Consider the following 22260-nt stretch of genomic DNA (forward strand, 5'->3'; position numbering starts at 1 on the left):
TTTTTAATTAACATTTTTTAATATGTATTTTCTGAAAAGTATCTTTCCATCTCTTGTCTCTTGGCACTTCCTACTAATTTAGCTTTGTGACTTTAATCCAAATGGAAAGAGGTTCAAGCTCTGGGGACTGTATTCCTTTTCTGTCAACGTCGATTCACTGTATGAGCTATTTTTTTCTTTGAATGCAAGATGTATAGATCTAATCCTATAGTTCTTTAATCCATCAATCCATTTTCTAACCGCTCCTTCCAATTCAAGATTGCGGGGCAGTCGGACCCTATCCTGGCAAGCAGTGAGCGCAAGGCAGGGTACATCCTGGATGGGACGCCAGTCCATCGCAGGGATGACACACAGACAGACAGAGACATGCACCCACTCACACCAGGGCCAGTTGTCACACACACCAGTTAACCTGCCAGTATGTTTTTGAACTGTGGGAGGAAACTGGAGCACATGGATAAAACCCACACAAACACGGGGAGCACATACAGATTCATATACCGCATCCCAGGTCTGGAATTGAACCCAGGTCCCCAGAGCTGTGAGGCTAAAAACTGCGCGACCATACCTCCTGCTGACTTCTTTCATTTATTACTTACTACAGTTTGTGGAAAAATAATGAAAATGTAGCACTCAGTTTTACACTGTTGAAGTCATGTATTGAAATAATACTACTGCAGCAACTATAAGAATCATTCTTAATGAAGAGTATACTTTTCTTATACCAGTGATTATCTGAAATATTGAGCTTTTCAACTCCACTGTCTTTCTACCCTTCACTCCTAGGAGCCCAGAAGAAATGGAATCTTGGATCAGAAAGATTAATTCAGTAGCAGCCTTGTTCTCTGCACCCTCATTTCCAGCTGCAATTGGTTCCCAGAAAAAGTTCAGCCGTCCTCTTCTACCTGCAACCACAACGAGAATGTCACATGTAAGATACTCTAGTCCTGTTTTTGATGTCTTCTCGACAGTGATTCGTGTTGCAGTTCAATTCCTTCCAGCACTCTCATGCCGCACACCCGGAGAACTAATAAAGTATTGATTGGTTATACAAGCTGGTATCTCATCTAAATTCATTGCTTCGTGCTTTGAAAATGTAAAAAGTAGGATTCACCTCTGAGGTATTGTCAGAAAAGAAGAACTCTGGGGAAAAAAAAGATCTTTCATTTAAACAGTGCTATACAATTGAAAGGCAAAAATTAAATTTGTATTCTGAGCATCAACAGGCATGCATACCTTTGTTAAAAATGGAAATCTGGAGTGTCAAGGGACAATATGCAAGTCTTGTAAAGTGCTCTGCGGTAATGCAACATTTTCTGTCACATACAGTACTGTAGGACCACTTTTCCTAGTGTGGTAGTAGACAGACATTCCAGCTTTTTACAGCCTTCACAGATTCCATGAAAATAACTGGCTCCAAATATTATTTTTGTATAATTAAAAAGTTAGATATAATTGGATAGGGGACAGGTTATTACCTAAAGATAAAGGAAATGACTTTTGTCTATTGCAGTTTTAAGAATTGGAATTCCATTTACTTTATACTTCTGCAAATATATTTACTCTTGGCTGTATGTGGTTACTGGCACCAAAAGATCAATCTGGGAATATAGCATATAAATTCCTTCAATGAATACATATACCTTTAAATAAATGACCAGTGTAAGTTCAGACTTCATGCATCAGACATTTCTTTGGGGGTTTTAAGTATTGTTTTGAGAAGATTGTCTTCTCGTTTTGTTCCTTACTTGCTTGCCTTAAAAAAAACTTGTTTTATGAAATGTTCTTAGTTATGTTTTTTTTGTCAACATCAGACAAGTACAGTAATTCAAATGATTTATACTTTAAAAACATTACATTTTTAGCAACATAAAGACCATTGGGGAACTTTGTACTAGATTAATGGCTGTAACAGTTTGCTGTCAAAAGCCATTTGTTTATATCACCATAACCTCTTTATCTTTAATACAATTTTCATACAGGTGTGTGCATTAACACTTTGTTTTTAGCTTTCTGGCCACTCACAAATGTATAATCAAGAATTAGTTCACAGAGCAGTTACATTATGAGGTACATTTGTAAAATTGTGAACAAAATACATTTTGCCCCTGAATAATGATTTTTACATATTTTTATTTTAGAACCTGATAGTATACGCAGTGTTTCTTTTCAGAAAGTTAGTTACTGCAGTGTCACATATCATCTGCACACAAGCCTTTTCTACAGGCATGTAGGAGAATTGGTCAAAGCATAAAGAAACGAGAGACTCTTGCTGCTATATAGAAAACACATTGTGGAATGAATAAAAATGATGTAACCTAACTTATAACAAAGTTAAATCTTAAAATCATATTCTGGAACCTCTGACCCCTTGAGTTAGTGACCCATCATTTCCATACTGTCTTATTGACAAACACATTGCACAAGTACATTAGAAATGTGCTATTAAGATTCCTAGAATCTTTAAATTAAGAGAGATTTCATGACCAGTAGTTCTCATCTCCTTGTAAAACAAAGTGTTTATATCCTCGAGCTGAATGAAGTTGTCTCTCTCCTGCAGGATGAACAGCTGAAGTCCCATGAGGCCAAACTGAAACACATCTCCACTGAGCTGGCTGAGCACAGATCATACCCCCCAGACAAGAAAGTCAAAGCCAAGGAGATTGATGAGTACAGACTCAAGGAGCACTACCTGGAGTTTGAGGTACGTCTTAATGTAAATGCAGACTGAAAGGCAAAACACAGGCAGTACATAGCTGCAAATGACAGCTCATTTCACATTATCTTTACTTGTGAAGAAACATTGATCATTCTTCTTTGCTGTCCTCCATATACTGATATGTTCTGACATCAGAAGGCATATTATCATAGGTTTTGACATCTCATGTGACAATCACAGGAGAAGTGCTCTGACAGCTTCACATACAGCTTTTTTGCTGTATGCGCCATGCTGAAGGATGGGTAACATTCCACAATGCTTTATAAATAATTATACCATATAACACTTTTTATCCTTAAGGATCACAAATATGACCAGGCCCACTTTGTCTTCTTTGTCTGCCACTGAAATGTAGCCTCCACTACACTGATGGATATTAGGTGGAGAGGTGAGAAATTGTCCCAGCAGCTGAGTTAAGACAGACCTTTAGTGGCACGCTATTGAGTAAGCACAGAATAGAATTTAGCCATGTTACCAGAGTTACTCCATTACCTCTACTTTTGCTAACAGTGCCGTGGGATTTATAATGACCAAGTTCCAGGAACTTGGTTTAATATCTCATCCAAATAATGGCTTCTTTTACAGCACAGTATCCCTGATAAAAATACTGGGATATTGGTATGGAAATTATGGTCCATGGGAAGGGTGCCCCCTGCTGGCTCACGATATTAATAATAATAGCAGATAGAGTTTACCCTTACCTGAAAAAAAAAAATTGCGCCCTCTGAGAAAATTGCATCCTTTCAATCAACGACTCACTGTGTGTTATGCTATATTATTTGTTATTTTTTTTCTTGTGTACAGATTTGTTTTATCTGTAGTATCCATCAAACAGCTTGGAACAAGTCCAGTCATCTCTAATTTGTATGACAGAGGTTTAAGGCCCATAACTTGATAGGTAATCTGTACAAATGAGCTGTTTCACTGTGGCACCATAAATCTTCACTGGCCAATAATTAACTTTCTTTGTAGTGTGTAGCAAGCAATTCAACCTTTTACTTCTGAACTGCATATATATTAAGTACACCACACCAAAAAGAAAAAAAATCCAGATCAGATTATTTCCTAGTAATACACATTCTGCTTTGGAAATTACAGTTAATGATCTGTGTTGTTGATCATATTTCTCTTATTTTAAGTAATTGCCAATGTTCCTCTCAATATCATACCTTTTATAAATAAGAGAAAAAAAGACATGAGCCTTTCAGAATACAACAAAGGGGGAAACACAACTTAATGAAGATTAGTAGGAACTGAAATCAATGAAATGGAAGTCTTGCAGAAGCTGATTTACTTAAAGCAGGAACCTTGACCTTTCTGACAAATTGATCAGTGAGCATTCATTCAGTTTGGCAGTTCTGCTGATTAAAATTCTTTCCTGTCCTGAAATCCTTAATTAGTAAGGACACAATTAGTAAGACAAACTTTTTTGATACTGCAGCATTTCCTAAGTTACAATTGAACTCCCTCTTATAAAACTTTTAGCATAAATTAATAAATTATCAATTTAAAGTGGAAAGATTTTTTCTCTAGATTTTGAAATACAGTAGTTTATTTTATAAAATAATGTGTAGTACAGTATGTAATGATACGGCTAAGTAGGCAATGGCTTTATTTAATTGCTGGATAATATTACCAATATATAATTACTTGTGCTCTATATGAGTTTTTTTGTAATGCATTTCGCAGTCCAAAAATTGCATTAAAAAAATGCTTAACATTTTATCATGGTTAATGATTTTGTTTAAACCAACCTTTTTGAAAATTAACTGCATTTTTTATTTATTTTAGGGTATGGAGGGTTTTTCTCTAAAGTGATAACATTGCTTTGATTCATGAGCTATTTAGCTACTGTACAGTATGTAGTTTTAGTTCAAAGAATGGTTTATTTTACGAGAGATGCAGTATGTGCTGAAACTAGAGACACTGCTATGGCGAAGTCACGTTATATTGATGTCAAGGCATTTGGGGCATAAGAAACCTCAACAAGGATTGTTAGTTGACAGATTGTTTTGGCCAAGGTTACTAGTATTGCCTGAATACTGCCTGAATACCTGCTCACGTTGTCAACTGGCAGCAAACACTTGTGTTTCAAGAAGGACTCTTTTACAACTACTACCTCTCATAGATGTTCGCTTTGAATGTGTTCCTATGGAATTGATGTAGTAGGGTCTTTGCAAAGAAACAGTTCAAGTAATTGCTTTATTTGTATCCTTTGTGTCAATGTCACCAGAGTTCTAGAAACCTTTCCTTTGTACAGTATAGAAGCCAAACAGATGGCAAAAGCTCTTGGTATTTTTATCTCGCCTACATAAGTCAAATACTGCAGAATCTTGTTGAAACATGGTTATAGAATATTAATTAGCATTGGTAACAATCCATACTGTACCATCCAAAGACGGATGGGTTGGTGAAACATTTCAGCCATATTCTCAAGACCATACTCCAGGGTTTTGTAAATAACACTGGCAGAGACTGGGACTCTTTGATATAATATATGTCATTTGCATAACCTTAAGTCTCTGAGGGATTTATACCTTTTGAGCTACTTTACTGCAGGGAGCTGTTGTCCTTTGTTCCGAACTCCCTGGCATCCTGAAAGAAACTTGGAAGGGGCAGAGGAAGGTTACTTACTATGTATTGAGAATGTGCGATTAAATGGAGGAGTACACATTGCTAGTAAGACAAAACATGCACTGAAAGCCTCAAAACCGATGTGTGTTCAGAGGGTGTTTCTACTATTGCCAACTTCTGAGAACAGAGCCAAAAAGCAAGAACCAATAGAAATGACCAAAGATCGAGTACTGTCATATACCAGATGAGCAAACCAGATAAGAGCATGTAGAAAAATGTATTCCATGTGAACCCTTTGAAAGACTGGGAGAAAAAATAAAAAATTCAAACATTATTGATCCCAAAAGCTGGAGATGATAATGAATTAGAGCTGTTCTTTCCTTTCTGTGATGTTCAATGGATGTTTCAAATTCCAAAGCAAAAAATAACAATGCTGGACTTTCTGAGCTCTTTACTTGGTTTACTTGAATTTCACTGGGGAAGCGTGACATTCAGTTACTGGAAACAGCAGGCATTCACTAGGAGAGGTATCAAATATCAGAACAACTTCTGAGACTGGAGACTCTGAAAGAAGAACTCGACCGCATCTTGCCATTCCCTGTCACTGAGCCTTCATCAAGTCTCTGGAGAAGTCTAATTGTCCTCACAACAGTAATTGTTAGCAAGTTCCACCTAGAACTCCATTCTTGTCTTTAACAAAGCGTAGGGTGGAATCAGGAAAAGTACTGTTCATAAAAGATCCTCAAGCAACTCGAGAAATATTGCGAAATATGCCAAGGAGACAGGGTAAAAATTGGACCAAGGCGATATGTAATGTTGGTAGAAACTTGCCCAACCAGACTTGCAGCTGGAATTACTGAGTTGCTTTCACCAAATAATACACTTATTGATCTGAACATTTATGCAATCAACATATTTTAGGTTTTATTTTTTCTCTTTAGTTGCTGAAATTTAGTGCAATGCATCTTACCCTTAGAAGTTTTCAGGTTAAAACATTCAGATTTCAAATGAAATGTTAAGTTTACAAAATGAAGAAAATGCACTGTCTGGAACTTAGAACTTTGTGTGGCTAAGTTGAAATATTGCAGGTGGATGTTGTTATTCTAAACCTTAACACCATTTAAATTTAAATTAAGATTTAAATTTATTCAGTTACTTAACCCTGGATTTATAAAATACAGTTTGCATATATCTCTGAAAGAGAATGAGCACTTGTTCATGGCTTGTTTCAAGGTCTAACTGAAGTTTGTTGTCTTGGAGTTTTTGCCATCTGTTAAACCTTCTAAAGTCTTATTTCTATTATTGTTTCCAGTTTTTTAAGAATGAAAGAGTGGTTGGCGCCATAGTGACGCAGTGGTTAGCGCTGGGGCCCTGGGTTCAATTGTGGGTGCTATCTGCATGGAGTTTTTATGCTTTCTCCATGTGTCTGTGTGCCTCCGATGGACTATTGTCCAGTCCAGGGTGTACCCTGCCTTGCGCTCCTTGCTTGCTGGGATAGGCTTCAGCTCCCCCACAACCTTGAATTTAAAGAAGCAATTAAAAATAGGATGGATGTAAGCATGGTAATAAATGAGTTGAAGCATTCAACCCATTCTAGCTCATCTAGCTTTTAGTAGTTAATTGATCCTAGGATCTCATCCAGCCGGACAAAAGCTAAAGTATCATTTTTTTAAAACATGGCTCTGCAATTTCTTCCATACTCTCATAACAATTTGTGTGAAATTGTGCCTCTATGTTCAGTTTTAGATGCACTTCCAGACAAATTCTTCTAATGTCTTTGATCCAAGCTTCATTGCTGAGACAGGGGAAATCCATTGAGATTATTTTTCAATGTCCTTGATGATTTAGGCCATTACTTGGGATCAGGTCCCCTCATATAGTCTTTCCTGTTTAAAAAAAAGCATAAAAGATTCATTTTTTCCAATCTGCCAGTATAGGATGTTCTGTTGAGTTCAGGAACGTGTCTTCTCTGGATTGGTTGCAAAATATCTTTTTCGTAACACAGTGACTAAAATCGTGCACAATCGTTTGCAAAATGTTACAAGTGCATTACATAATTTTAATATTAAAGTTCTACACTTATAACTAGACATTATAGCCTAGCATTTGTTGTCTTTTTAATTGTTTCTCCAGCAATCTAGAAGACATAAACTTGCCTACATACTGTATGTGCCTATGTAATTATTAGCTTTGTTTATTTTACCTGGTTATTCTTGATCACTGTATATATTTCAGTAACATTGTGAAATCTGCAATGAGCTTTCTAAAACACCAGGTGAATAAACACTTGGATTTTGTTGAAAAACTAGTTTATTTTTAAGGACTTTTTTATCACATGGCTTGGCCCGGGTAATCCCAGGAAAAAATACCTATGTAGTTATCTATATATGCAGTTGTTTTCTTAATATACTTAATGTCAATATCAAAGTTAACCAGCATCCTATTAACCTCTGCTATTGGAGGTTAGCCAGTTATGTCTTGATTTACCCAGTTCTCTTTATAAAGCTAAAATCCTGCCAGAGGAGATGGCTGACTTCAATTAAATGATCTGAGATGGTACTATTGCCATTTTGTAGATAACTTGTCTTTGGCACATCTAAATCCACAGTATCAAAAATATTGGGAATTTAATCTGATAGTGGAGCAGAAGCTTACAGATCAGATAATCACAGTACAGATGGCCTCCAGTAAGATATTTTTTGGACTGTATTTGTCATGTAACTACATTTTGGACTGAGATTAAACTTTCATTTGCTTTTGAAGGATTATTTTCTTTTATCTAAATTGTTCGGATCTGATCCGATTCTGGAGGTTGATCAATAGATTCGTGTCATGTACTTACATTCTTAAATTGGTGATAGTATAGTGGCTTTACAGGGCCTCACATGAGTTTTGGATCAGTAAACCAAGACCACTGAGCCTGATTTTTGTCTTATTTATTCATTTGTTTCCATGCTCCTTATTTCTACTTCATTGTTTTGTTTTCATTTTCTGTACTGCTTTCTGTGTGGTTGATATTTCAATTTTTTGTGTAGAGTTTATTTAAAAAACAGCATTTTAAAAATATAGTCTCAAACAAAAGTAAATGAGTAATTCTGTGAGCAATCATGGTTCTGTGAGCAGTTGACTGAATCAGGAGGTCGGGTGTTCAAATCCAGCTGTCGCCAGGAGTTTTCTTTGAGTGGAGCAGTGGTGCTGTGGCTAAGGATCTGCGCCTATGGCTGGAAGGTTGCCGGTTCAAATCCCACAGCCGGCAGAGCAATCCTACTCCACTGGGCTCCTGAACAAGGCCCTTAACCCCAACTGCTCCAGGGGCGCTGTACAATGGCTGACCCTGTGCTCTGACTCCAGGCTCTCTCCCTGTCTGTGTGTCTGTGTGTCTATTTGTCTCATGGAGAGCAAGCTGGGGTATGCGAAAAGACGAATTCCTAATGCAGGAAATAGTATAGGGCTAATAAAGTGATGTTATGTTATGGTAAATAGTTTCACCAACTTCCATAAATTCATGTTAATTCACTAACACAAATACTGTATAGAAGTACAGTATAAGCAGATTTGTGAATGCTTTTATGAATTAACCTTATTGATGATTGATGCAATTCTTAATAAACATACATTGTTTGTGTGAATCTAAAATCTAAAAAAATACAAAAATATTAATGTTTCTTTCACCTCAAAAAGGTCATTTTAAAAGTTTATTTTTGGTTCCTTTCAAATGTCATATTTTTTTCAAAATGCTGAGATGGTTATTCTTACACACATTCTTTTTTTCTTTTTTTGATTTTTGTGGCCTGACATGGACAAGTCAAAGTCAGGGGTAAGGTCGGTGCACTGAGCCAGTTCAGCCAAGACCATAACAAAGAGCACTGCCATTTCTTGTTCAGTCTCCCTAGACTGACTTATGCAGAAGCACTGCAATAACACATACTTTCCAGATCCCTCATAAGGACTGAGGGCAAGCAGAAGCCTACAGTCCCACAAACCGGTAATGCAAATTGCTGTTGTGTGTAAGTTAACAGGAAAAACCATAAAAGTGCTGAACCTATTTTACAGTATATATATAACCATTTGTAGTTTTTTTTCATGTTCATTATTTGTATTCAGCGTAATAAATTCATACAGTACAGTATATAATGGATTCGGCTGTGAGTGTATCTTTGTCATCTCTGAGATACAGACAGGAGTTGCATTATATGTGTAACGCCTTATGAAAGTATTCACCCCCTTCCAGTCATGTCCATTTTGTCGATTTACAAATTATACATTTTATTCCAGTAAATTTTTTTAGTGAGAACTTTAATGGACTGTGTTATGAGTGAAATAAGGTAAATGTCCTTGAAAACAAAAATATATCTCAATGCACCAAATTTTCTGTAGCTAACCTAGTTTAGATAAGGTGTACGGAATGGCTTTGATAAGACACCAAATGTGCTCTGTGTGGAATAATAAAGGCTCACGTTATTCCAAAATAAATCTGTTCCTCCAAACTAAGAAGCCCGCCAAGGAGGAAACTGGTTAGGGATGCCATAGTAAGGCCGATGGTGGCTTTACTGTATATGAGCTAAAGAATTCAGTGACTCAGATTAAATAAAATGTCCATGAGACAAGAACTGTACAACAGTATAAAACTGGCTTGTATGTACTGAAAACAAACATGAAATCATGCATATGATTATGTTATGTAAATTGTTGGGAAAATAGGAACATTTTAGTCTATATTCAAATTGCTATGTCTGACCAAAATCCAACACTGTGCATCACCCAGTCAGTACCAATCCCTTGTCAAGCAAGATGGTGGGAGTATTTTGATATGGGGCTGCTTCTCGTCAGCAGGGTGTAAGAAGCTTGTCAAGACTCAGAGCAAGATCGATGGAGCCAAGTACAGGCAATTCTTCGAAGAAAAACCACTTTATTCTCATGATATAAATTCACTTTTCTGTAGGAAATTGACCCAAAGCGCAAGCCCAGTGCTACAGTGGAGTGGCTTAATAAGAAGAAAGTGTCCCACTTCTTCCCACTTGGAGTATCCCAGTCTGGACTTGAATGTGATATTCTTGAAAATTGCTATCAACAATCTCCATACTCTTTTGGTGTGCAAAGTTAAGACTTATCCAAATTGACCCCTAGCTGTAATTACAGCCAAAGGGTCTTCCACCACGTTTTGACTTAGGGGAGTGTATACTTACAATATGCCATCCATATCCCATGTTTTAGTTTTGGATTATCTGCAGTTTTTGAACTTGACAATGTACTTCTTTCACACATTAAACTGTTCAGATTGAGCATCCCACTCAATCAAATTTGATTGAACTATTGATTTAAAAATATCTATACATCATTAATAAAGTGGAACATCATTTGAAGCATTTCAAAATACTATTGAAGGCACTGTACTATACAGTATGCTACTAAATGCCTCCATTAGTGTTAACATTTGTATGTTATAAAATACAGCTTAGACTGGGTGAAATGAAACCAAGCTGGTCATTTAGGAATCTTTAATTCCCTTCAGAATCTTCAAAAACTTAATTACATCCCAAAGAAAACTATACAAGAGTAGCCATCCATTACTAATAATCCATTACTAATCCAAACTAATCCATTACTTTTACCAGTCACATCTAAATCACTGTGTATTGTGCTTCTTCATTAACACTACTTAGTTCCTCTCTACATATCCATCATGTTAGAAGGCTACTTTTCGTATGGCAAAAATGTAGATCATTCTGAAAATGACTTTTGCATAAGGAATGAAAAACATTGTGTGAAATGTGTAAGAACGGCCCAAAGTGTCTTCAGACCTTTGCACAACAATACATGTTAGAATCATTTACAGTGTTGTACTTCCTTCAAAATAAAAAAAAAAAACAGTTTTGTGCTGAATTTCTGTCTGAGGGCCTCTTCTGGTTTCTCCTTTGGCTTCGTTCCTTCTCACCCATGACTGTACTGTCCTCCTGACAGGAGAACCGCTACGAGGTGTATGTGAAGCTCTTGAAGGAGGGAGTGAAAGAGCTGCTGTCGGGCAAAGAGAGTGACGGCAGCGGGCTGAAGAAGTCCCACTCCAGCCCGTCACTCAATCAGGAGTCCTCGCCAGCTAGCGCCAAGGTCAAGCGCAACGTCTCCGAGAGGAAGGACTACAGGCCGGAAACGCCCAGCTCCAAGCAGAACATTACCTAGGGAGCAGCACGCGACACAAGACAAGCCTACCAGATGCAATGTGTGAATATGTTTTATGTAATTTATTTATCTGGCAACTGTTATAAATAAACAGTAGTGTATAATATAACTGATAATAGTCCTTGACTGACTGGTGCTTGTGTAGCATTTTTTTAGGGTATAACATCTTTTTGTTGTTGTTGTTTTTGCCGTTGCTTATTGTATAAAACTGTTGTAGATTTTGTTGTGAGGCTTTAAACTAAGTGTCACTTTACTGGACCTTGCTGGTCTGTTCCACAACAATCATTTCTTTTTCTTTGCCTTTTAGTCAAGAGAAAACTTTTTCTTATCTCATTTTAGTTTAGTGAAAGATCCCGGACCAGTTTCTGTATACGTACAGTACTAGCAAAGAAATTCCAAATAAAGCAACCGTACGACAGACTTGCTTGGAAGTTAAACTGTATTTATTTGAAACTGTTTTTAGTGTATGTAGACATAAGTGGTCATAATTATTGCTGTTAAAATAAGTCAACGTGATTGACTTCCTGTGAAACCTGACATATCTTATCAAAGACAATGTTTGTTTTCCAGACTTTCCTTATAACTCATAAATATTTTTTTTTTATTTGTTGAAATTGGATTGAAACTTAATGATATAGCATCAAGTTGTAAATAATTGGATGTGATGCATTTGTTTAGTTAAGCATTTTAATGCGTTTGAAGGTATATCTTTACTAGGAATGAAAAGAAAGCATCCTTTTTAAAAAAAAATCATTATAAAGTTGAATAAGTCTACTTACAGTATGCATTTTATTTAATTTTACAAGCATGTTACACTTGCTGAAAACAGTATTAAAACAAAAGATTATACATTTGTACTGTCAATGAGGGATGCTTTCATTTTAGCCATTCAGTATAATCTAACATTCATTTACATTTAAATCTTCAGACTCCAGTACGATATTGAAGGAATCATAGGAAACCGCATTTTGCTACTTTTCTGTAGCTGAGCCGTTTGTTTTATATCTTTTGGAACAAAGGGTATATTTGTGTTTTTTAAGTAGTGTAAATGCCAACTATCTTTTTGTGTCTTTTATAATCTTCTATATATTTGGATTTTGAATTCTAATTTGATAACTGTAAAGACCGACTTAGTATTTATAGCGCACTTTATTAATTAGTTATTTTAAATATTTCAGAAAGCTTTATAGAGGGGGTACGCTGAAAAATTACTGAAACGTTTTTTTGTTTTGCCTCAGAAGAAGTCTGCAAGCTGTCTTCTTTACTGGCATTGTGTTGCAAACAGAAGGAACATTTTTACTTTAATCCGGGTACAGAGTTGAACTTCTGTTCTGATCAGTTTAGCCCTAAGTGTTGTTTCAGTTCCCAGTGGTTTTGTAGGTTATAAAGAGTATGTTTGCTGTTGCTTATTGACAAGGTTTCCATTGTGGGAATCATTTACTGTAGACCTTAAAAGTTTAGTGTTTGCTGTTATTCAGGCTGTCTTCATTGAATTGCTGATTGTTAGATGCACAGAGATGCAAATGTAAATTTGAGACTATTTGTAGAATATAAATTGGTATTTTTAGGGGGGAAAATTTGAACATCTCTATCCATTTCCAAACAAAAACCTTTATTCTGCTGTTCCTGTCAGTGCTGTTGAATACATAAAATATATATTATACATTAAATAAACCCTCAAGGTGCAGAATTGAATTACAGATCTAGTTATACAGTATATACAGCATGGATTACTTAAAATTTAAGTCCTGAAAATCATTAAATATTCACATTTGTTTTCTTAACTTATGTGTTGTTAAATGTGGGGTAATATCCAAATTTCACATAAAGACAAAGATGCACTCTGTAGATTTTAAAAAGGAGAGTTGGTAGTAAAATTCTGTTTTTAAGTTTTCAGAAGTTAAAAATAAAAATGGATTTATTTAGCTTATCTGCACATACTGTACTTTTCAAAGACTTGCAGTTGCTAACTAGGTTTTAATAATTTGGGTGAATTAATAGCTTTAAGAACAGTTTGACTCAAAGTTTTTTTAGTTTTTTTTACAAATCATGCTTTTGTGTTCATCGGTGTCGACAAAAAATATATACTATGTAAAAACTGCATCTTCTGTTTAGTGTGCTCTGTGACACACATAAGCTGCATGTTTTACATTTTTTTGGTCCATTTTACAGTGACTAATGGAACTAAGAGTAATTGAATGAAAATGATATTCCATGTATTTGATTCATACTGTAGTTTCTCTGGATCCATCATTATACTGCTGCCATAGCTATGGTCTTGACAATAGATGAGGCCTGGAAAAGAAAAAATGCTGAAAGTGTTACCTTAAAGTCTTGCAGTATTGACAGTAACAGGCTCAGATTTGCATTTCTTTGGGCCCTCAAGGTAGAACAGATAAATGTCAGAGGCTGTAAGTAAAAATGATTTCACACCCACCAGAGAGAGAGAGGTCATTGTTATCCCCACTCAAGTAAACTGGAGATTTATGTTCATTCCGCCACTCTGAATTATAATTCTCAGACGGCAAGTATTCTACGTGAACATTTTATGCATCCATTTGTTTCTAATAAAATTAAAACTTTTAATACTCTCACTTCTCACAACATTTATTAAATGGGGAACAAGATTCCTTCAGTTCAAATAATGCACATTTCATCTGTTTCCGGCGTAGATTTCTGCTGATCTATGAAAATATTTAATAAATACAAATGTGTATTCTTTGTTTAGATACGTACTGTATACTACACCCCAAATTTGAACATGATAATTTCATGAAATGGGCAATGGAGTAATATAAAGTGTGTTGAGGTATTATTGTATTATAAATTTAAAGAAGCTGTGTTAAAGCTGCCGATCAAGTTTCTCTTTTACGAGAGAGAATTTTATCATTCTCTGTATCACACTTTCCCTTCTCATATAGTTGGCAATCTCACAGTTTGGGTGGAAGTCATGTTATCAAAACTGAAAGCCCAGTCTTTTGTTATTTGGTGTATCTGAATGAAATCTTGATGGATTTTAGCTTTCGGAGTTTGTCTAACCAAGAATTAATTATGAATTGTTACAGCAGGAGGTTTGTGTAGCACAAGCTAATAACTTCTTGAGCAGATGCTTTACCAGGGTTCCTCTTACAATTATTCTAGTGCAGATGTCATTCTTGTACAAAATGCCACATTATCTTGAATTTAATGGCTTCACAGCTATCCTTTTGGCACTAGAAGGATATTTGTTTTAAGACATTTATATAGGTTTTATTTAAAAATATGAAATTTGTCATTAAAATATAAAAATGGGAGCAACTCAGTTTAATCACATGGTTCTTGTTTTATGGTATACAGTACACCTGTATGCACTTTAGCCCTAAAGTGGCTGTTTGTGAAAACGTGTGCATTGACATATTTCTGAAAGCTGTGATATTGTACAATCAATAACTGTGTAAATGTTAAATATAGCTATTGCCCTGTGTTTTTAAAGGCCCAAGATTATATTGTTGGTTGTTAAAGTGATTTCAGTGGCATTGAAGGTGGTTTAATGTTCTAATGCCAAGATCAATAACATAACATTGATATGCAAACTGTAGATGGACTCAACAAATAAAATACCGTATTTCATTCAACATACTTTGTTTTCTCAGTCATTGAGCGTTGCTTTCTCACCTTGCAAGAGATAACATAATACCTTCTGCTTTTACTGAAATAATATCAATGACATTTCTGCCCAGATTTAAAAAAAATAATGAAATATGACCAAATGCAGTGTACCACAACATATTGTAATCTCAAAAATTAGAAAATAAACAGATCTTCCTGCAAAGATGTCTTAACATTTGTTATCTGAACTAAATGTAAGTGTAGTTGTAAAGTCACTTCATTTACTTGATAGATTTATTTGAATCTGTTAATTGTGAAAAGTTTTCATGATTTAGCAGATTCAAATTACAGTGTTGTCCCCCTAAGCCCTGCTAAACTACAGGGTGTGTTGCAGCTCTATTGGCTGTAGGCCACACCTCCACCTCCTGCCTGCTTTTCATGAGTTACCAAGGTGACAGCAGGATACTCTGAGCACCTGAATACCACGAGAAGTCACATCACAGCAGGTGTTCCTAGTTATTTGAGTCCTGCTTAGTTTCTCCTCTGCAATCCGCTATCCCATCACTTATGAGATTCCCAGAGGGAACGGAAGCACCCCGTTAGCTGTTGTCCTGAAATTATTGTCCCGTGTGATTCTATACCCCTGCCTACCTGCTTTTTCCCTATCACTTGCTTGCTTCCTGACCCACCCAGACTGCACTTGGGAACCCTGTCTGGTGCTGTGCTGCCCTAGGCTGATGGCGGCTTTACATTTCTCTGTGAGTTTGGTCCAGCGGCTGCCTGCCGTTAGCAGGTACACGTCTGTGTCCCTGGTGTGCATGATGGCGGTGAGGCCATGCTGCTGTGGCTCCAGGTGCAGACCGCCCAGCCCGGTCCTGTCCCTGCACTCTACAGCAATGAAGAGTCCATACTGGAGAAAGCCAGCCACTGGCCCAAGTCTGTGGCGCCCTTGCTCCTGGGTCTGTAACGCCTCCATACCCGTCCTGAGTGCTGTGGCATAACGTCTAAAGGACAGAAAGAAAATGACCCAATCAACATGTTTACAAAATAAATTACTGCAGGATCAATTCAGTTTCATGTGATTCAAAGCTGTAAATTTCAAACATTTACACAAAGTGTCTAATATTATGATATGAAAAACCCTAACAGGTAGTGTTGCAGTTTAAAATACAGTACTACTGTAAGTGAACAGAAAGTTACCACCTCTATCATTGGGGCCATCCAGTTGGCATTTTAGTCCATAACGCTTATCTAATTAGAGAGCTCCTGATTGAGTTTAATCTCAACAACATAATGGCCTCAAATATATGGCCAAGAAATCTCCAGCTCTATTCTTGATACCGATAGGCATGCACATTTTAGTAAAATCACCGATTTTATTCATTTACTACTCATTCATTTACTATAACATACAGTACCTTGCAGAATGTAGTGTGCACAAATTTTGAAAAAAATTGGCATAAACCTGTGGCACCTGTATAAAAAGGGCTGTAATTCCTGTATGGTTCACCCAATATAGATGTACTGTAAATACCCTTGAATTAAAGCTGACATTCTGCACTTTAACCTCATTCATTGTTTTATTTCAAATCCAATGTGCTGGAGTACAGAGCCAAAACAGCAAAAATTGTGTTACTGTCCAGATACTTATGGACTGCACTGTAGACTATGGGTTTTATCTCTGTCATCATTTAGAGTCAAATCTTGGGGGGGAAAAAAGTTCATGAGTGAGAAAACACATTACAAATGGCCCACTGGAATTATATTTTAGGCAATCATTATTTGACATTGGTCATCAAAAGTACAGTATCTACTTAAATCCTCCCTCTAGTGGGTTAAACTGGGTTAAAATCCAGGAATGTAGAATGTGGGAACAAGCACTTCCATGTTAAAAGGGTTAATAGAGATAATGTTGTTATGGAAGTCAATTCAATGGGTGGCACACATCTCCATTGGCAACAACATCATGACCAAGAGAAATAAGTGGCACAACCACAATGCTCATATTTACCAATGTAATGTCATTATGTATAAGACCTACATATATATTGATGATTTTTCTTTTATGTGAGCTCCATAACTGCCACAAAAGACAAATACCCAGAATTCATTACAGACCATCAAAACCAGGCCTATCTATACCATTTTATGCAGAGTAACATTTCTTTTGTTCATGCAAAGCTACAAACACATCAGATCATACCCAACATCAATTTCTTCCCAATGCAAAAAAGCAAATAAGGTCTTAAATTCCTAACAAGCTTGTCACAACCTCTCATAATACCATGCTCAAATAGGCTGATCAGTTAGCTTTGCAGTAAGTACAATAGTGGCAGTAGTACAACACGCTTTGTGCTTCCAAAGTGCTTCTGTGTATAATGTATGCATCTGTATGATTTTTAAAACATCACAACACGTACAAGCTAATAATACCTACAAAATAATTTATATTGTGGAATTCAAAAGACAGTTATGCTAATTTTATAGACTAAGCATGACTTTGTTATAAAGCTTATCAACAATACTGAGTTTTATTGTGACCCCAAACAGAATTAAAATTCAGAAATGCCAGGAACAGAAGCAAATTCACACTTAATTTACTGAACTTAATTTTTCTGTTCAGTTACAAAAGAGTTTATCTACTTTTGCCAGTTTACTGTTGTACTTCAAACACTTTACTCTCAAGGTTTTCAGTGCTGAACAAACTTTCACTGCTGTTGCCATAGAAATACCAGGGACAATGTGATATTTTTGGAATTTGTGGTAAAGGAGACTGAGCTGAGTAAACTTCAGTTTTGTAGTCCCAATTACCTCTGTAATTTTACTTATACTGTACATGTATCATAGTCTACTGCATATGACCTAAAGCCTTACCAAAAAGTACAGTACTTATATACTGTATAATGTGCTTGTGAAAATCCAATAATCATTTAATGTTTATACAGGCATGCAGAGATCCTTTTTTGCTGTAAAATATTCATTTTTGTTAATAATGTAATGTAATGTAATTCTCATTTATAATTATATGAAGCAAAATGACTGATGATTATATCAAACGTTTAATTGACTAAGCTTTTCATCATTTTAGCCCGCTAGCATAAAAATCATTCGAACAACTGCAATTAAATTAATTCCTGACCGTAAACCATTTTGCTTTTTCCATTACTAATTTAAAAAAAGCTTGGTCTGCGTCAGTGGGCCCTGTCAGTGAACAAAGAAGAAAAAATACTTTAAAAATTAAAAACTCACCTTTAAAAAATAAAAATAAAATCAAGCCAGACAAATATATACAGTAGTACATATTCCTGACAATCCCTGAAACCTGGAAAAGGTTCTTCTTCACATGAGAAGATTGCTACCTTTAATTTTACAGAGAAATTATGTGCTTGGTATGGTGATACAGTATATAGCTAACATGTGGGAGATTGTTGAGATATATAGTACAATATCACATAGGCAGTGTAGACTGTGTGATAGTGTCGGTAGTGTTAGGAGGCTGCCTGAGCAGCGGCAGAGCGCGTTGTCTTCTGTGCGGTGTGCCGGTGTGTAGGCGTCTGCAAAGGTTTCGGTTCTCTGATCACAGAGATTTGTTTGTGCCGCCTGTGAGGGGAAAACACATTCGGTTCTACCGTGAACGCTGTCTGCGGCCGCGTAGGGATCTTAAATCGCAGCTCTGATTAGCGTCAGGTGTGGAAGCTGCACATTCCCACGCGCCACGGAGTGGGAAGTGCAGTGGGAGGTGTGTTCCCCTGTCACAACTGTATATATCCAAGCTTTCAAAGAGCATTCAAAGATAACATTTCATGCACAACATGGGTATCCGTAACCAACAGAACATGCAACTCCTGCTGTGATTTGGAGGGTGGAAAACCAAACCACCAATGAAAGTGTGAAACCGCTGTGAAAGTGGCAAATTGTAGGTGTCAGGAGAGCCATTTGCCATTATCGCTACAGCACTGGGGTGAATGACAGAGCTGTGAGCTGCATACTTCTCATACCACACAGTGTCATCTGCCGTCTGCGGTGAGCAGCACCACTGTAGGTGCCTTCCCGCCGACTGTAACACTGTCATTTTTTATTGATAAATCCAGGTTTTCACAATTCTCAGATACTGGCTGCATGATACTATCCAGCACAGGACTTTTCATTGAGAGGTCTGCAAGACATGTTGTACTGAAGATGGTGGTCTTTCTCACAAATCGTGGGTTACTTGTTACGTTTTTTTTAATTCCAATATTCCAATCAATATTATGATTCTGCAGGAGGGACGTCTGACTTTACGTAAAAAACTTGTCTTTACGAGGAGGTCTAGCTTTTGGGAATTTCACATAGCCTGTGCAACACAAGAATAGAGGGTGTGAAGGCATTACACATTTCTTAGCCTTGGCCAGTAACCAGGCATGTGAAGTGAACAATTTAGATTAATTTCCAGTAAAGCCCAAGAGATTGCAGAGCACTGCTGCTTAACATGGTCTTGCTTAAGTCAATGTGACCCTCCAGGAAATCATTAACCTGCTGAAAATTGGTGGGTTAGCCAACGGTTCTGTGCAAAAGAACAGAAAGTGGCATTCTCACCTGGACCTAGTGTACACTGTGTTTTCAAATATCCTGACAATGCACTCTGTATTTGTGAAAAATTAATGTGTTGAAAAGAAAAATGATCGGGGAATAGTTCTGGGATTTAATTAAATTGGTTGAGTGTTTTTGATCTGTCAGCAGGCCTTTGTTTCAAAGACACTCTTTTTTCATGCTTTACTGTGGCTATGCTGCAGCAAATACAGTAAATTGTGCTGCTAAAGAACATACAGGTATGGTGCTATGCCAAAGGTATACTAAGGTGTTCTTCCTATTCTATACCACTGAAAACTCTATACACGGAATTACTTCACAGAAGCCAGACTCAGCTTCAGCACTGTCCTGTTTTAGAGAAGTACAAGAATGAGGATACAGCTTCTTTCCAATGCAGGTGTCTTCTGCTGAGCAGTTCACTGCTTTGATGTATTTAAATGTAATCCATCTCTTGATCTAAACTTGGACACATGCTAGGTTCTTTAGGAAGAAGATTTTTAGTTTATCTTTTTTTCAGAGCATGTTGGGAAAACACAAAATTATAGTCTCTGCCAGTAAGGGAAACACTGCTCAGTTCTTCAACGTCTAAAACAATAGAATTTGATTTCATCATCTTAAACCTCTAATTAGACTAGTTAGGCCCTCATTGAAGCATACAAATATTTCATTGGTCTATTACACAAAGCATAGAGTAAGCTACCACAAACAATTGCAGAAGAAACATTCAAGGAATGGCTTATTTTAAAATATATATTTTCTTAAAAAATGATGTTTCCACTTTTAGAATTCTGTACATATTTTCTTCATTCCTTGAGGTTTGTTTGCAATGATAAATATACACAGTGCGTGGAGATTTATTAAGGAGAAAAAGCGTGTAAACAGTGAAATAATTAGAGCAGATCAGGAAAGGCGGATTGTATTCTATCAATCATGCAGGCTATCTCTAATAGGACTCACAAAGTCAGTGTTCATTTGAAAAATCTATTTAGCCTGCAGGAAAGACTTGTACATAAGTCCTAAATGAAACACTGCTACAAATAGCACTAGAGATTTCAAATACAGTACGGTTCACTGGAATACAGAGCTGAGTGCAGTAGGTGCTTTCAAAGAGTGGCACCAAACCGTATAGAGGTTTTGGGCAGAATATTGTATGGGTCAATGGAAAAGCACATTTCTGCTGCATTGACTCACCCTAAGAGAAAAGTAAATGCACAACTGGATAAGCAGACGCATAGGACATGGCAAATGGCAGGTAGAATCCAGATGATCCCTTAATTTGCACACAGACAGCAAATTTAGTTTCAAAAGTGCTAGAAAATTACAGTATCTGTAATCTTCAAAATGATCATGGGAGAAATAACAGCGTTGTGCGAATGTGTAGAATTGATTCTAAAATTAAAAACTGATTCAATTGATTCATAGCTTAAAGAATTCCTGCTATGATACTGTATGATTACCAAGGGAAATAGCCTTACTATTTACGTGTCTTATGGATAATCATTTTATTCATCAATTCAGACCAGGGTGAACAAACAGTACAGTGGATATAGAAAGTCACAACCCCTTTCAAAATGTGTACCTTTTGTCGTATGACACTCTGAAAATAAAAACAAATTAAACTACTGTAGGCTTCCATTTTTATTTACACACAGTAACCCACATTTGCCAAGTGAAAATAAAAATCTAAACCATTCTGAAAATTAATAAATATTCCAACACTAAAATACCTTATTTGGATAAGTAAACACCATCCTTACAATTGCATTTGTAAAGTTGCTCATGTATAACCAATCACCTTACAGATCACACAACAAACTAATTGGCTCCCACTCGTGATCAGTTGTGGTGATTTTGATTTGTTCAGAATAAAAGCAGCTGTTTTTAGAGGATTCCACTGCTTGGTAGTGCATTTCAAAGCAAAGAACTTTCAAGCAAAGAGCTTTCAAAAGAACTTTGAGAGTTGTGTAAAAAGCCACAAGCCAGGAGATGGGTATGAAAACATTTCAAGGGCTTTAAGTATCCCACGAATCACAGTCAAGACCATCATTAAGAAGTGGAAGGCGTATGACTGATCAAGAAGGAGACTGATCAGAGAGGCTACCAAGAGACCGATGGAAGCTTTGAAGGAACTACAGGCCTTTATGGCAAAGACTGGTCATTGTGTGCATGTGACAACAATATCACAAGAGCTCCACAAATCTGACCTGTATAGAAGGGTGGCAAGAAAAAAGCCACATCAAGTCTTATAAGACTGTGGCCTCATCAAGATTCTGTGGCCAAGTGGCAAAAGGTGTTGTAGTCAGATGAGACTAAAATCAAACGTTTTGGACGGAATGCAAAACAGTACGTCTGGCAAAAACCCAATACATCTTATCATCCAAAGAACACCATTCCTACAGTAAAGCATGGTGGTGGCAGCATCCTGTTATGGGGCTCTTTCTCTTCAGCTGGGACTGGGGCACTTGTCAGGATAGAAGGGAAAATGGATGGTGCAAAATACAGGCAATTTCTTGAAGAAAACATGCAGCCATCCGCCAGGAAGTTGAAAATAGGAAGATGGTTCACCTTTCAACATGACAATGACCCAAAGCACACCACCAAAGCAACCATATAGTGACTGAAGGACAGGAAGG

The 22260-nt window shown here is 36.7% G+C and overlaps 1 protein-coding gene across 2 annotated transcripts in view; it reads left to right on the forward strand.

The window, feature by feature from the left end:
• The window catches only part of psd3l (pleckstrin and Sec7 domain containing 3, like), a 241572-nt gene extending 226488 nt beyond the window's left edge, over window positions 1-15084 (forward strand). For both annotated transcript variants that reach the window (XM_088629209.1, XM_088629210.1), the window contains 3 exons: window positions 787-931; window positions 2561-2704; window positions 11255-15084. In XM_088629209.1, the coding sequence (XP_088485335.1) occupies window positions 787-931; window positions 2561-2704; window positions 11255-11470 (505 nt within the window). In that variant the 3' untranslated portion in view covers window positions 11471-15084. The remainder of the gene's footprint in view (window positions 1-786; window positions 932-2560; window positions 2705-11254) is intronic.
• The last annotated feature ends 7176 nt before the right edge of the window (window positions 15085-22260 follow it).

This window comes from Lepisosteus platostomus, chromosome 4 (genome assembly GCF_059453375.1).
Source record: "Lepisosteus platostomus isolate fLepPlt1 chromosome 4, fLepPlt1.hap1, whole genome shotgun sequence".
In the NCBI taxonomy this organism is placed as follows: Eukaryota; Metazoa; Chordata; class Actinopteri; order Semionotiformes; family Lepisosteidae; genus Lepisosteus; species Lepisosteus platostomus.